Below are 16,653 nucleotides of genomic sequence, written 5' to 3' on the forward strand. Positions count from 1 at the left end.
ATTTACTGTCACTCCCTCTGAAATCCTCAAAAATATCAGCAAAGGGGTTTTTTTAAGCCATGAATACACTAGGCAAAGAGAGTGGGAAAGGAAGGGACAGCAAAGTTTTTGAGTTGGAAAATAGAACAGATGGCCAGTGACCTAGCAAACCGGAGGAAGCTGAAACCCAAGCAAAGAGTAAGGGAGACCCAGGAGTCCAATGAATTGTTCTGCAGAACCTCAGAATGGCTCAGGCATTGGAGGCACCCACCAAAAGTACAGGTGTGTGCAGGGCTGAAAAGAAGAGGATGGCTTGATGATCTCTATAAGAAGCAGTCAGACCCTCAGTTCCTTTCCATTACCCCGTGCAGCTAGGCGACTACCCTCCCCTTTCTCAATGGTAGGCTAGAGGACTCTAGATTTGGGGACACCAGGTAAAGCTCAGGGAAGGTTAACCAAATTAAACAGGGTGATTAATCAAAGTCTACCTACTCAGCTCCAGGTACATTGGGAAGTACTTTTATTACCACCTCTCTCCAAGCATGAGATTAGAGGATTTCTCTGTGGTGAGACTGACCAGGCCAAGCGAACAAAATCACAGACACTGATAGCTGGGGTGCCCAATGAAATAGCCCAGCCAGCTCACCTCCCAGTGAAGTCTAGCAGATGGTAAGCACAGGCTTACACATGTATCTTCTAATCACTTTTTTCAGTGCTTTATTCTGAAATATAAACAGGTAGCCATTAATCATCAGACATTGAGGAAAGTTGCTAACATAAGACACAAAAACCAGTACAAATGTTTTTGTGTAATTTTTAAATTTTTGCTTAATTTTTTAAAATAATTTAAGAGAAAATTCAAGGAAATGAAAACAATGCAGGAAGCAGGAGAACATTTTTTAAAACTGTAATTGAAATCCTCTGAATGATAATGAACTTATTACATCCATTAATAAGAATATGAAACTAAAAAAAATCTTTTTGGTGGGGCAATAAAAATAATTCTGGGGAAAAATATGGTAGAAAAAATGCAATGGGGGGATTGGGAGATAAAGCTGAAATAATCTTCCCAAAATGTCAACAAAACAAAGAAATGAAATACTGGACAGAAAAAAAGGGCTCAGTATGGGAGAACCAAAATCCCAAGTAATACATGTCCAGAAAGAGAAAATGGGGGTGGAGGGGAACAACAACAAAATAACTGAGGAAAATTCCTCAGAGTTGAAGGACATGAGCTTTCACATTGAGAGAGCCCAGCATGTACCTTGTGTAATAGAGGAAAACATTCATACCAAGGAAATTTCACAACACAAAGGTCAAAGAGAAGATTCTAAAATCTCTCAGAGAGAAAAAAAAAAACAAGTACAAAGATCAGGAATAAAAGTGTAATTGGACTTCTCAACAACATCACTGGAAGGTGGAAGATAATGGAGCAATGCCTTCAAATTCTGAGGGAAAATGATTTGTAATGTATATTCCATACCCAGCTAAGCTATCATCAACTTTGAAGACAGAAGAAAGACGTTTTCAGACAGACAAGTTCTCAAAAGCTTTACTTATTAAGCTTTCTTTCTTGTCAAACTATTGGAGGATATAGACTACTAAAGTAAGAGCTAAAACATAAAAGACGTTGTGTGCTCCAAAAATCAGAAGATTCAACACAAAAGAGAAAGAGGGTGACAGTAAAAGGAGATCCCAAGTTGACAACTGTTCAGCAGACACAGGAACAATCAGTCCACAGAGAAGCAAGAAGAGGGGGCACCTGGGTGGCTCAGGCGGTTAAGGGTCTGCCTTCAGCTCAGGTCATGATCCCAAAGTCCTGGGATCGAGTCCCACACTGGGCTCCTTGCTCAGCAGGGAGGCTGCTTCTCCCTCTGCCTGCCACTCCCCCTGCTTGTGCTCCCTCTCTCTCTCTCTGTCAAATAAATAAATAAAATCTTTAAAAAAAATGGAGAAGCAAGAAGTGAGGTGGAATGAAATTGACAAATTATCTGATTTGAGTGTATTAAGAAAAGTTTTACACTTCTGGCTGAGAGTTTAAGAATCAATTAGTTATAGATACATAGAAAGCTAAGCAAGTGGGGAAAATCATAATTTAGTCATTTAAAAATCATCCCAATTCCAAGGAAAACAAAAGGTGAACAAGAAAGGAAATCTCATAATGCAGCCCGAGACTCAGCTGTGAATACTTACATAATTATAATCATGTCAACACTGAATAGTGATCAAACAATGAAGAGTTAAACATAACTCTAATGAGAGGATGGGAGAATGGAAGAATATTTGGGGAGCAGGAGTATAAAAGAGCCAAAGTTTCATCTTCTATAGCAAGAAGATATAGATAAAGCTGAAAAATGTAGTGAACGCAGTCTAAGACTGTTACTTAGAACTAAGACAATTAAATAGCTAAATTGATTGCCTCTGTGGTGTGGGAATCAGACCTGGCAGAGTGACAGATGTCTTTAGCTTCTTCGGGGTTTTAAGCTATATAAATATATGACTTTGGTAAGAATTTAAATGTTTATAAAAGATTTAGAAAAATATCCTCTAAAGCATTGCCTTAGGGTTCAGCTGTGTTAACTATTTTAAGTTGATGAGAACAGCTAAATAAAAGAGATGGGGGTGAGAAGGAGAGAGCTATAAAAATGCTCTGAGGTGAATCCGGTGCCTGGTTGGCTGTGGGGGATCAGGACCAGGGGAAAGAAGCAAGGAGAGCTCCAGCCTCTGGCAGCTGTATTTGGTCACAGTAGTGGAGAAAGGACATCCCAGGGAAGGAGCAAGCGTGGTCCAGACACTCCCGCCCAGATTCTTACAACATCTTAGGCTTTTCCTTCACAGCACGCACACCCCCAGCGCCCAGCAGCATTGGGCACACAGTGGGCACTCAAGTAAGCTTCCCTGAATGAATGACTGAACAATGAATCATTTTGCTCATGACTACTCGTGGCCTTAATCCAAACAATCCATTAAATCAACCCCAGTTGCTACAGTGAGCTGGAGGTGGTGAAGACTGTTGGGTAGCTGCTGCATAGAGCAGCTAACTGCTTCTACAGATCTACACAAATCAGCGATTAAACAGAGGTAACCAGAGAACCTAGCAGCCCACCCACTTCATCGATGGGCTCAGAGTCCTTCCCCTCTGTCCTAACGGGTCACATCTAAAGTGAACTGCGGTTATAGAACATGTCTCTCCAGGCTAGAATTAGGAGCATCTGAAGAGACTGGGGCCTCTGAATCTTCTTTATGCATTCATTCTCCACTGAAAAAGAACGCTGTCAAATCCCAAAACATGCCTTGTAAACTTGAACAAAATCCATTGTGATAGAGGTTTCCTCCTCTGCGGGGCTAATCCATTGTGATGGAGGTTTCCTCCTATGTGGGGCTTTGACAGCTAAGCGGCCATCTTACATAAGCGTGAACCTCCCAAGATTTACAGTTACCCTGATGGGGACCCACAGGTTACTCCTATAGGCCGGAGGTGGCCCCCAAGTCTCCACCACTCCCAGAATTGCCCCAAATGAACATGTAATCCAAGCAAAACCAGTGTGTGTGTTACACACGCAGCCTCAAGTGGGGAGGAGATGAAATGTGTACCCTGGCCCCTCCGCCCCACTTCCAGCCATACCGCCTCTGAGTTCTGCCTACATAGACAACCTGGAGTCCCCACTGCTCTTATCTTAGCCTTTGATAAGAGTTCAAGTATCTTGCAATAAAAAGAAAAAAATCTTTCTTCATTGAACAAGCTTTCCCCTTGTAAACATCAGCTGAGCCTCTGCTAAGATGTCTAGTTCCTGTCTCAGAATGATTTCTTAGGTTGTAAATCCAGTTTATTTGAAATGATCCTGAGCCCATGAAATAGCAATCAAGATTTAGGAACAGACCCTAATGTTCTCTATCCCTCATTCCTTGGACTCCTGCTGGAGGATGAAGTGTTGGTTGTGGTGAAAGTCTGCCCCCTGATAGCCTGGGACACCCTTCCCCATGCCCTGACAGGGCCCAGCACCCATCCCTGCCCCCCAGACTCCTCCTCTACCTAAGAAAGTACTAGGGATGCCTAGCCCACCCCTCCCACTTAGAGGGGTCATACACAGTGTGTCGGCAATGACCATGCTGGGGTTGAGAGGCAGGCGATACTCAGCCTCATAGACCTTTAACGCGGGCATGCTCACTTTAGTCCATGCTCTGGACTTGCCCTTTGCACGTAGAAAGGGTCCGTGGAACACAGGCTGAGTGGTAGAGTGGTCAGTCCTGGGCGGCCACCCACGCACGTTGTCCACAGCAAGCACCAGGTAAGCGCAAGCTGGGGCCCTTGCAATGGCCATCAGCATTGCGGGCTAGAGAAGGGGGGAGGGCACGGGAGCCCCTGTCTCATCTCCTGTTCTTTGTCCCCAACTATCCAGGCCATAACAGGGATGGCCATTGACAACCACTTGCTGGCGCTGCGGGAGCTGGCCCGGGACACATGCAAGGAGCTGCCCGAGATGTTTACAGATGAAACGTACCTGATGAGCAACCGGTTCATCCTCTCAACCAGCCAGGTACCGTGCGGCTGTCACCCAAGGGGCCACTTAGTGTAACCAGTGGGCTTTCTAAAAGGCCACTTAGCGTAGACCAGTGACTACAGCCCACTGGCTGGAGTCAGGCAAGTCCCAGAGGTGCTCCTTACCAGCTGCATGTCCTTTGGCAAAATGACCTGAATGCTCTGAGTGCTGGTTCCCCCCCACGCCCCCCACCCCCCCGTCTAAATGGGTGTACTCGTGAACGCCACCCTAGCGGAGGAGGACTGGATGGGAACTGGTGCTCTAGCCACTATGCTTACCACCTTTCAATCTGTTACCTGCGGGGCGGCGTTCCACTGTGCCAGCCACAGGCTCTGAAGCCTGACAGGTCTAGAGTGAAGTTCTGGCTCAGCGAGAAGGGACAATTTGGGTAGAAAGCCTAGCTCAGTGCCTGGCATGGACCAGGCCCTCCAAACAGGTCACGGCCAATATTGTGAAGGGCTGCGCGACCAACGGCAGGCGATCAGCGGCCAGCCCAGCATCCCCTAAAAGCCTGTTCTGTTGGAGGACCTCTGTGATAAAGACAGAATGAAATCCACTCGAGGGGCGCCTGGGTGGCTCAGTCATTAAGCGTCTGCCTTCAGCTCAGGTCATGATCCCAGAGTCCTGGGATCGAGCCCCACATCGGGCTCCCTGCTCGGTGGGAAGCCTGCTTCTCCCTCTCCCATGCCCCCTGCTCGTGTTCCCTTTCTCACCGTGCCTCTCTCTGTCAAACAAATAAATCAAATCCTAAAAAAAAAAAAGAAAAGAAAAGAAATCCATTCGAGAAGTGCAGTGGTTTAGGAAAGAAAAGAACCCCCCAAACGTCAGTTGACTAAAACTCTGCCTCATCTGCTAAGGGCTGGACGTGGGCAATGAGAGGGGCTGATCAAGTTGTGTTTGAGAATAAAAGCCCACTCAGTAATTTGATGTTGTCATTACAGCAGTGAGTGCACAGACGGAAGTAAACGAGGGCAGGGCACAACAACATAAATTCTTCAGGAAACCATCCATGGGCAAAAAGTGCTTTGGAACGGTTTTACGGCCTTCAGCTGTTGCACAGCAAATTTATCTGACAATGAGGTGACTCTATTAACAAGACTAATGGTTTGTTCTGCCCCATTAAAACAGCCAGTGTCATTTCTGAAGGCCCGACTACACAGCGCCCGAAACCTTGGGTTTAAAAACAAACCCCACCCTGCAACTACCCAAGAATGTGTTCTATTTTTCCCCTGAAGACCAGCTAAGAAAGTGAATTTGGGGGTGTGGTGGTTTGGTGTTTTTTCTTTCTCCCAACTGGAAATCAACATTTATGGCTTGAATGCCTTCAGAGACACATTTTCCTGATTTGTGACTCTGATTACAAAATCTCAGCACTCTGAATTCAAAATGTATTAGGTGCATAAGGAAAACTCCAGTTGATGGCAATCTTTGAAATGCCCAATGCTGGGTAATTGTGCATGGCCGGGTTGTGGGGAGAAAATCAGACCAGCCAAGCAATCCTGACAGTAATTAAGGATGTGGGGAAAATTGACAGAGAAGACAGGCCAGATTTCCTTCTGTTCATAAATTACTCCCTCTGGGAAGCCATCTAACTGTGGGGTGCCACCAGGGTACCATTCAGTAAATTACCCCTATTGCCTCAGTGCCTCAAACAGCCCCCAGGTGAAGGAGATGCTCAGCCTGAGACCCAGCACAGGTCACTCTGGGGGATTTTGACTCCACAAGTAGAGCAGATTTCCCACCAGGGAGTGGCTTATGGACTCTCTTCTTTGGATATCATTGCAGTTAGGTGGGTTTGTCTTTCTGACTCTGGCTGTGGCCATCCATGCTGAAGCTATTGGTTCATTTGGTTAATTCAGTCAGACACCCAGGTGGAAAATAGAGAAGTAAATATCCTCTCGAGGCCTCGGGGTTGTTGAAACGCCCTGTATTCTAGCAAGTCCACAGGCTTACTTTTCAGAACCAGCAGCTTCTGACCTGTCCTCTCCTCCAGGTGCCCACAACCATGGAGATGTTTTGCTGCTATGGTCCTGTGGTACCTGATGGGTACGGGGTCTGCTACAACCCCCAGCCAGAGAGCATCCTTTTCTGCATCTCCAGCTTTCATGGCTGCAAAGAAACCTCTTCTACCAAGTTTGCGAAAGCAGTGGAAGAAAGCCTCACTGAAATGAGGGGCCTCTGCAGTCCACCACAGTCTACAGTGGGCAAGCCACTGGCAACAAAAGAAAAAGCAACAAGGCCCATCGAGGGACACCAACCTTGACTTCTGCCACTAGGTTCCACGTCCCCAAACCCAGCATTCTGCTGCCGCCAGACCCTGCCAAACCCCTACCCCCAACCCTCTCCCTAGCTTTCAGTAGCTCCTGTCCTCAGGGCCCAACCCAGAGACCACACGGAGGCATCACGCAAAGCAGGAGCGTGAGGAGGAAAGTGTCCCTCATTAGGCATGGGGATTGTCCTTATTTGCCAAACTGCCCTCTGGCCTGTGTACTGGGAAGTAAGCCAGGCCTGGCTCTGAGGTAGCCTTGGGGAGGTGGGCAAGTCTACACCACCTTCCCTCCATGGCCTCAGAAACTTAATGGGGGTGTTTGCTTCTCTAGCAGGACCTAGTGTGTCCAGGTAATGTTTTGCCCAACAAAAGAATGAGTCACCCTATTACATGCAGTGTACCTACATGAATCACAAAGAAAGAGGCTAACCCCAGGTCAATACCTCTTTTCTTTGGGGGAGGAGTAGGGGGCATTGCTTTCAGATTTGAAGCAGTGTCTTCCTGACATTCAGAATGACCTGCACTGAGCTGTACAGGGCTGCAAACACCCCGTCCCCTCCACACACACAGACACACACACACACAGAGTTAATTTAAAATACAGTGCCCCAGGCCCCAAAACACATTTCTCCTTTCATCTCCCAGGGGCAGCCTTCCATTGAGTTCGGGGAAAATCTGGTCCTGCTCTTCCGAGAGGGGGGAAAGAATCATCCACCATTGTGTGGGCATCGTGTTGCTCGGCCTCCCCGGGGGCATCAGCGACAGGCCGGGATGAGGAAACAGCACGATGCCCGCCAAGCAGCAGGGATGGGGAGGGAGGACCAGTCCACTTCCCCAAGAATCCTGCCACTAGCATTTTTTCTGGTCGCTTCCCCACTCCCCTTCACGGGAATCATCCCCCTTATAGGTGATCTGCCTTCTAGAGGAGAAGAGAGAGGGTTGCTTTGGGGATTTTCTGTCATTGCTTATTTGTTTTGTTTTATTCATTCTTAAGAGAGGCTTCTAAGAAAACCACTGCGACATTAATTTCAGAAAATGATCTCAGTGGCCCAAGCAGGACACCTGCGGATAGCAGGTGGAAGATGTTATCTAGGGATTCTAACTAAACCCCATGTGGACAAGTGCAGAGCAGGGCTCTCCCTGGCCTGGCAGGGGGGAGGGGGGAGCAGGTTTGAGGAGACAGCTGGTGGGGAGCAGGGCCAGGAGGAGGGAAGAGCTATGTCCAGAGTCAGCCCTGTTGGAGGGGCAGGCCGTGCACAGAGCCAAAGTTAAGTTTGTCCTGAGAGATTGCGATCATCAAGGAGATAGGAAAAGCACTTCCCATCGGGGAATATTTTTATGGTAAATCTCAAAAGGCAAAGGAGTGGGAAAGCAACCAGAAAATCAAAACTGCAAATAGCTGAGGCAGCCTGTCTCTGTCCAGAGGAGGTACAGAGCTTGACTCTCGCCACTGAGTTCTGCTGTGCAACCTGCAGGGGAGTTCTGACAAGGCCCCCTCGCCCCACTCGCACTGCACTCTGGCCCAGGGACCCTGCACAAGTCCCTCTGGGCCACTGTGCAAGCTTTCTGCACTTTGACCTCTATTGAAGGCAGGGCTGAGATGGGGGCAGCTGGCATTATGACCTTTGCTCAGTTCTTTGAAAACACAAACAGGCCCAAGCAGTAAATTCCTTGAGCCCTGGTTTTAGATTGAGGGTTTCTGTTGGATGATCTGGGAGATTCTGACACTGCCCTTCAAAATCATTGGTCTCTACGTCCATACTCCTTCCACAGATGTCCTCCTTCCAGCCCCCTTGGGAAGTTGCAGCCCAGGAGTCTTGGGAATATCTGGGGAACTACTGTCCCCCTGCTGTAAGTTGACCCAAAGCCACTTGTCTCTTCAAATGACCACAGTACAGATCTGAGTTCTCTTCTGGTTTCCTTCCATGGATTTCTGGGCAGACAGAGAGCTCTGGTTTGAGGGTCAGGTAACCCCATTGACCTTAACCAAGAGACTTAAATGCCCAGACACTCAATTCCCTCCATCATCAAATGGGGACAAGAACATCCTGACCTTGCAAGACTGTGAGGACTGTAGAGCACATGTGTAAAGAGCCTCGCACAAGCAGGTGGGGACACTGGTGTCCACCATCAGGATGATGTTACTCCAGCAGGCCCTGTTCAAGTGAATTTGTTTTGAACTTTTTACACTGATTTGAAAGAACCAAACTCACATGTATCATTCTCTGAGCATAGGGGAAAGGAAACTGACTCTGTATATTCAGATATCAACCATACACTGTGAGGGCTTCAAGAAGTGTAGGATTGTGTACATTTGGCAGGAGGGAACACCTCCTCTTTCTGAGGAAGAATCTGGAAGCTGGTCTTCCCCCTCCAAGAACAGGTGGATGCACTGAGTCTTTATGCAAAGGCAATGCTGAGCCATGGCCATGGGCATCTCGGGGGGATCCTGGTAATGGAGACTGTTCCAAGTGTTCCCAAAGAGATGGAAAATGAAAGCTGCAGACCGTCACTTTGGGGCAGTGATGCATAATAAACATGCTTTTGGCCACCTTACAATACTGCTAAGTTGCCAAAATATATAAAGTTGACATTTGAGTTCTATTTTTATAAAATTGTTCTAGATTTATGGCAATATATACATGTGTATTTATAGCCTTCCAATTTTAAGTTATAGTTTTGTGCTTTAAAGAAATATATGTATTACTAAAGAACTGTATATTGAAAGCACTATATTCAAAATATTTAAAGACCGTAAGTCCGTATTCAATAAAAAGTAATGCCAAGAAAGATGGTGGTAGCCATTGTTTCTAAACAGAAATTGTATACAAATTTTGTTATAAGTTCTGTGAACCGGGTCAGCGATTCGTTTGGCATTGTCTGAGGTCTGTCAGCAGCAATGGTGGATGTCTGAAAGATACAGGGGCCAGGAGGGAAAGGGAGGAAGGAATTTAGTCTCTCCTCATGTGTGGCATGGGGAAAGGGTGAGGGGCAGAGAGGCTTCATGGGCTGTTTGTGATCAGGTTGGCCTGCACAAACATGCATAGAGAGAATGGAGCGGAGGGAAAAGCACCAGGCTCAGAGATGGGATGTCTGGACAATAAATCCAGTTCTGTCTCTAAATTTGGGGATCTCTGACTTCACCTCTCTAGCCCTATTTCTTCGTCTATAAAATGAGGATGTTGATATCAGCACCACCCACTTCCAGGGTTGTGGTGAGCTGACATAGATGATCCTTGTTTGAAAACTTAGAAAGTGATGTCAAAGCCTCTTACTGCAGACTCAGTTCCCTGCACATGGGCTGCTTCACTCTGCACAGTCCAAAGATACATTCCAAGCTGCAAGACTCCCTCTGCAGCCACAAAAATCCACAGAACCGGAACCGAGTTTCCTCCAAATGGAAGCCCAAATGCTTTCCAATCAGAGCCTAAAAGGAACCTTAAAGTGTATGAATTTGTGTCACTGGGATGCAGAAGAGGCATTATTCAAAAAGAGAATGGCTAAGAATATTCCAGGAGGAATGGTGGGGTTAGGAAGGAACAAGATCCAAGTAAAGCGGGTTTACTCTTATTTATCACATATATCACACGTGGCCCTAAATTAACAAGATGAAGACAATAGACAGAGAAGGGTACAAACAGGCAAGCCAGCCCCCAACATACAAAATAATGCAACCCCTCCTTGTTGTCTCTGGAGGTCCTGTGGGATGGATGTTGGCACATTTAGCCAAAAAGGTGGAGAAGAGTCCCTCCCAGAGAAGATTCCCTCCCACACAAACATCCAGAAGTTCCCAAATTAATCCTAAGCAGTTCTCCTTGGTAGTGGGGGGAGAACCAGTGCCTTGCATTCCCTTTATAAATTCAGCCGATCTCCCTCCTTTTATATTTCTCTGAGTTTTCCTTCCAAAGAGGCCTCTCAAGTCTGCAGGATGAACAATAAGCCATCCCTGGGAAAAGCTGGCCTCACATCACATAAGAGGACCTTTCTAAAAGCTGTTCTCCCTGTTTCCTAAAGACCAGCTCTCTTCTTGTTCTATTCCTACTGTTTCTTCCATCTCCTTGTGGGATTTCACTTCCTATTTCTGTCCCTCATATGTCACTGGACACCCAGAGTTCTGTTCTTGATCTCTATTTCTTATATTAAGGAGCAGCAAAATGGGAGACTGAATGGATGCAGAAGGGTCCCCTCCACCTATAAAAACATATGCACAAAGAGAAATTTTTTTTAACTATGTAATCAAGTTCAAAAGAAAGAAAATAAATCCTCATTATTACAGAAAAAAGAATGTCCAAAACAGAGCAGTGAGCAGGAGCTAGAGTTGTGTCAGACCAGACACAAACTCCAGTGGCTGACAGCAGGATTTACCACCCTTGCAAGTTGAGAGAACATGACCTCAGCCCCTGCAAGGTGGGAGATGGAGCTAAATTCTGCACAAAACCAGAACCCCATAGAGGTGTCCCAATCCTTAAAAAAAAAAAAAAAAAAAAAGACTAGAAAAACTCTTCCCATCAGCCCAGGGGAGCATTGAGGAACAAATTTATAAATTTGTGCCATTTGTATAACACATTATATGTTAAAAAAGAAGAAGAAGAAGAAGAAGACAGCAGGAAGGAAAGAATGAAGGGGGAAATTGGAGGGGGAGACGAACCATGAGAGACTATGGACACTGAGAAACAAACTGAGGGTTCTAGGGGGCAGTGGGGAGATGGGTTAGCCTGGTGATGGGTATTAAAGAGGGCACGTACTTCATGGAGCACTGGGTGTTATACGCAAACAATGAATTATGGAACACTACATCAAAAACTAATGATATAACGTATGGTGATTAGCATAACATAATAAAAAAAACAAATCAAGAGAAAAAGAATTTGTGCCATTTGTAGATGTGCAGTCTGAGTTTATACAACTTATTTGTAAAGCAAGAATTCTAAGCCAATAATTTTTTTTTTTTTTAATTTCCTGGGTCAGTAAGATCCAAAGGGCCACAGCAGAATCAAATCCAAAACCACCACTTTCCACAAGCCTGGAAACACCAAACATCCAGACAGAGAAAACATTCTATTAAAGATGAACTCACAGTCAGAAAATACAAATGGCTCACAGGAACACAGGAGGGAAAGCAGCAGATAAAACAAACAGGAGAATCAATAACACAAAGACCGGAGAGAATAGATGAGTCAGAGAGAAGCTATAAAATTGATATGTTTAACATTATAAAGAAATAAAAATACAGAAAAGATACATGTAGCAGTTCAGGAAGAAGAGATTAGAGAGAATGGGGGAAAGCACTATTCAAAGAGGAAATCATTAGGAATATTCCAGAATCAAAGAAATACGTTATTCTAAAATTCTTGGGTCAAAGAAGAAATAATAATGGAAATTTAGAAATACTTCGATCAGAATGATAATAAAGATACCTTATATCAAAACCTCTGGGTACAGCAAAACTGATGCTTTGAGGAAAATTTTTACCTTAAAATACTTACATCAGAAAAGAAGCAAGACTGAAAATTGATGAGCTAAGTGTAAATTACAAAGTAAGAAAAAGAGTCAGACAGTAAACTCAAGGAAAATAGAAGGAACAGTAAACTCAAAGAAAGTAACAAAGGTAAGACAACTATTAATGAAGGATAAAACAAAAAATAACTGAGAAGCTAACCAAAGGAAAAGTGGGTTCTTTGACCACACACTCAGTGGAGGCTGGGGAGCCGAGCCAGAGTCAGGGCCAGTACAGTGGTAACCGTTGGACTGACCATTGCTGCTGTAGGATTTGCAGACCATTATGTCTGGCAAGCCACGAAACATACGGAGCCTCAAGTAAAACTAGTTTTTCAAATTCTACCCAAATCTGCCTCTAGTGGTGGCTATGATAGAGATGTGTTTGAACCCAAAATGACAAAATGAAAAGCAGCATTAATACTAGGCATAAGCTAGTTACGCCTGGGTGACCAGTCAGGTAAGGGTCTGCCTTCGGCTCAGGTCATGATCCCAGGGTCCTGGAATCGAGTCCCACATCGGGCTCCTTGCTCAGTGGGGAACCTGCTTCTCCTTCTGCCTCTGCCTGCCACTCTGCCTACTTGTGATCTCTCTATCTCTCTCTCTGTCAAATAAATAAATAAAATCTTTAAAAAAAAAATACTAGGCGTAAGTCCTACTGCCAATAAAGAAAAAATAGGAGATGTTCACCGATAAATTATGCTTTTAAATCACCCAGACAAGGGAGGATCTCCTTATATAGCAACCCAAGTCAATGAAGCTAAAGATTTACAAGAAGGTCAAGCTAAAAATTGAAGTAAGTGTGTGATGAATTTTAAGTTCTTCTTAGTTTAGGTATATGAGTGCCAGCTTTTTATAATAGACTGCCTCAAAGCTACAAATTTTAAAGATGATTTAACACAGGCTAAAACAATGCTTTGGTATAAGTTTCTTCTTTGAATTTGAGTATTTATTTTATTTTTTTTAGAACATCATTCTCTCTTTTTTTTTTAAAGATTTTATTTATTTGACAGAGAGAGACACAGCGAGAGAGGGAACACAAGCAGGGAGGAGGGTCAGAGGGAGAGGGAGAAGCAGGTTTCCCGCGGAGCAGGGAACCTGAGGCAGGGCTCCATCCCAGGATCCTGGGGTCACGAGCCCAAGCCGAAGGCAGACGCTTAATGACTGAGCCACCCAGGCGCCCCTCGAATTTAAGCATTTTAAATCAGCTTATAGAATATTTGGAGATTTAACACTCAGAAATTGTGGATAAATACATACGATTTGAATAGAAATATTGTTCATTATTCTTTTAGCAAATAATTTGTTACATACTTCAAGGCAAAATGAATGCAACAGTGGCTGGCTTTCAAGGAGCCCCCAATCTAATGGGACACTGATAAACTCATAATTAAAATATAATATGATAAATATTTTTTAAAGTTGCCTCTTTGAAAAGAATAACAAAATAGACAAGTCTCTGGTAAAACCAATTTAAAAAAAGAGAAATTCAGAAATAAATAATATAATGAATAAAAGGTTGCTACAGCTACAGTGGATACCATAATGATAGCCAGAAATACATCAACTACTTTATGCCAGTAAATTTGAAAACTTAGATAAAAATTCTAGGAAAATATAACTTTCTAAAACTAATGAAAGAATAAATAAAATTTCTGGACAACCTTATAAATCTTAAATGAACTGAAACAGTAATTTAAAATCTTCCCACTTAGAAAAGAAAGTAGGGAGGGGGACGTAAAATTCTGTAGACATGTCCTAGCAAACATTCAAAGAAGTGGTCTTTCAATTGTATATAAAATCAATAAGGGGATATTCCGTCTTTTTATATACTCCTTTATTTATTATTCTTTGAAGGTAGTATAACTTTAATATCCAAACCAGACTTGGACATCCAATAACGAAAAACTAAAGGTCCATTTTCTTCATGCATTAGTATCTAGAAATCCTAAATGAAACAGTAGCAAACAAATTCTAACAGTATATAAAAAAGATAATACACCCATGAGCCAGTCAGGTTTATCCAAGAATGCAAGGTAGTTTAATATTGGATGATGAGCACCGGGTGACGTATGGAAGTGTTGAATCACTATATTGTACACCTGAAACTAATATGACACTGTATGTTAAGCACCTGAAATTAAAATAAAAACTTAAAAAAAAGAAAATAGCTAAATGTTATTTACTCATGAACAGCTTAAAGAATAAAAATATAGGACCACTCTAATAGATCATTAAAATGCATTCAGTAAAATTCAACAGGCATTCCTAAATTTTTAAAAACCCACTGTAAAAGGAAGTAGAAAAGAAATTAGCTTGACATAGAACATCTACATAAAACATACAATATACATCATCCTAAAAAGGGAAATGTAGAGCAAAGAGAGGATATGCACTATTTCTACTTCTATTCATCATTGCACTAGAGGTTCTAGCTTGTGCAATAAAATAAGAAGAAAAAGAAAGAAAGGCTTAATAAAAGAAAAAAGCTATCATCATTTGCAGACTGTGATTATTCATATAGAAAATCCAAAAGAATCTGTAAATAAATTAACAAATCAATTAAAAAATCAAAGTTGCTTATATAAAATCAAAATATAAAAGTCAATTTTATTTTATACACCAGTAACAAACAATAAAATCACAATGCAAAATACGTGATTTATAAAAGAACCTAGCAATAAATCTAACAAAAGACATAAGATCTATATACAGATAATTATAATTATAATACAAATATCAATGTATTGAAAGAAGATCTAAATAAAGGAGAGGTATTTCAAGCTAATGAATATGAAGGCCTTAGAAAGATGTTAATGTTCCCCAAACTGATCTCTAGATTCAATGTAACTCCAGCAAAACTCTCAACAGGGAATCTTCTGCCTCTGATAATAGTAGACTAGTTAATTCAGACAAAGCTTCCTACAGAAGACATCTTTAAAAATCTGGCATATATGTATACTTTTTAAAGATTTATTTATTTATTTATTTATTTATTTGAGAGAGAGAGAGAGGGAGCAGGGGAAGAGGCAGATGGAGAGGGAAGGAGAGAATCTCAAGCAGACTCCCCACTGGGCGTGGAGCCCAACATGAGGCTCAATGCCACGACCCTGAGATCATGACGTGAGCCAAAACCAAGAAGCAGATGCTCAACCGACTGAGCCACCCCGGTGCCCCTGGCATATATATATTTTTAAATCTTCTTAAAATCATAAAAGAGCTTACTAGATCAAGATCAGCATAGCACTAGAGATGCTTTTACTCTGGGGCTATTTAGTGATCTTGACTAGGCAACCTAGAAGATGAGATGCAATTTTTGAGTCTTTGCAGAGTTAGGCATACAAAAATTGGAGTCCAACACTGCCCAGGGGGAATCCTTGCCAATCCTGGCAAGCTACCACCCTCTTTGGGGCAGGAATGAGGATAAAATATAAATGAACCAACCTCCACATAGCCTGCAGCCCAGTTTCAAGCCATCTGGATGGCTCAGATAATCTCAAGCCTGAAATTGTATGAAGATGATCTTGGGTTGCTGGTGTTACCAGGAACTGGCAAGCAGTGGGAAAAAAAAAAAGTCTTCTATAGAGGAAGATAATTTCACACTTGGCCTCAAATTGTTCCTACAAATAATTTTTCTAATACAATGTCCGGTACACAATTAAAGTAAACCAAGAACTCTAGACAAAATAAGCAGACACCAGCAGAAATTACAACAGAAACAGACATGCAGGGTCTCCAGAGAGTGGAATTCTCAAACACAGACTACAGAATAAGTATCTTTACTATGACCAAGAAGATAACCTCAAACGTAAAAACCTTGGCAAGAAACTGAGAACTGTAAAAGGTAGCACAGCAGGTTTGAAAAAGGATCAAACTAAAATTCTAGAACTAAAAAAATAAATAACTGAAAAAAAACCATATTGATGACTTTAATAGCAGTTAAGACATGGCTACAGAGAAAATTAGCAAACTGGATTATCAGTAAAAATGAATGATGTATGCACACATATACACATATAATCCAAAAGAAGAATGAAAAGAGAAAAACATAGAAGAGACGTAAAGAATACGATCAGAAGGTATAACATACATTTAACTGAAGTCCCTGAAAGGTGAGAAAGTGGAACCAGAAGCAATATGAGAAGAGATAATGACCCACATTTTTCCAAAAACAGATGAAGGACTTAAATTCAGTTTCAAGTATCTCAACAAATCCCAGGCAAGATAAATAAAAAGAAACCTACAGACAGGTACCTTACAAGGGTTTCCAGCCTCCTACACCCCTGGCTTGCCTTGGAAGGTTGCTTGGCCCCTTCTGGACCTCAGTTTTGTAAATACAAAATTACAAAATACAACCTACTTCATAAG

The 16,653-nt window shown here is 43.0% G+C and overlaps 1 protein-coding gene and 1 pseudogene across 1 annotated transcript in view; both read left to right on the forward strand.

The window, feature by feature from the left end:
- The window catches only part of CHAT (choline O-acetyltransferase), a 48,617-nt gene extending 39,050 nt beyond the window's left edge, over positions 1–9,567 (forward strand). The window contains exons 13-14 of the mRNA XM_027586980.1: positions 4,380–4,517; positions 6,514–9,567. Coding sequence (XP_027442781.1) covers positions 4,380–4,517; positions 6,514–6,783 — 408 coding nt within the window. The 3' untranslated portion in view covers positions 6,784–9,567. The remainder of the gene's footprint in view (positions 1–4,379; positions 4,518–6,513) is intronic.
- On the forward strand, positions 6,967–13,080 carry LOC113920388 (annotated as a pseudogene).
- The last annotated feature ends 3,573 nt before the right edge of the window (positions 13,081–16,653 follow it).

The sequence above is a fragment of the Zalophus californianus genome, chromosome 15, assembly GCF_009762305.2.
Source record: "Zalophus californianus isolate mZalCal1 chromosome 15, mZalCal1.pri.v2, whole genome shotgun sequence".
In the NCBI taxonomy this organism is placed as follows: domain Eukaryota; kingdom Metazoa; phylum Chordata; class Mammalia; order Carnivora; family Otariidae; genus Zalophus; species Zalophus californianus.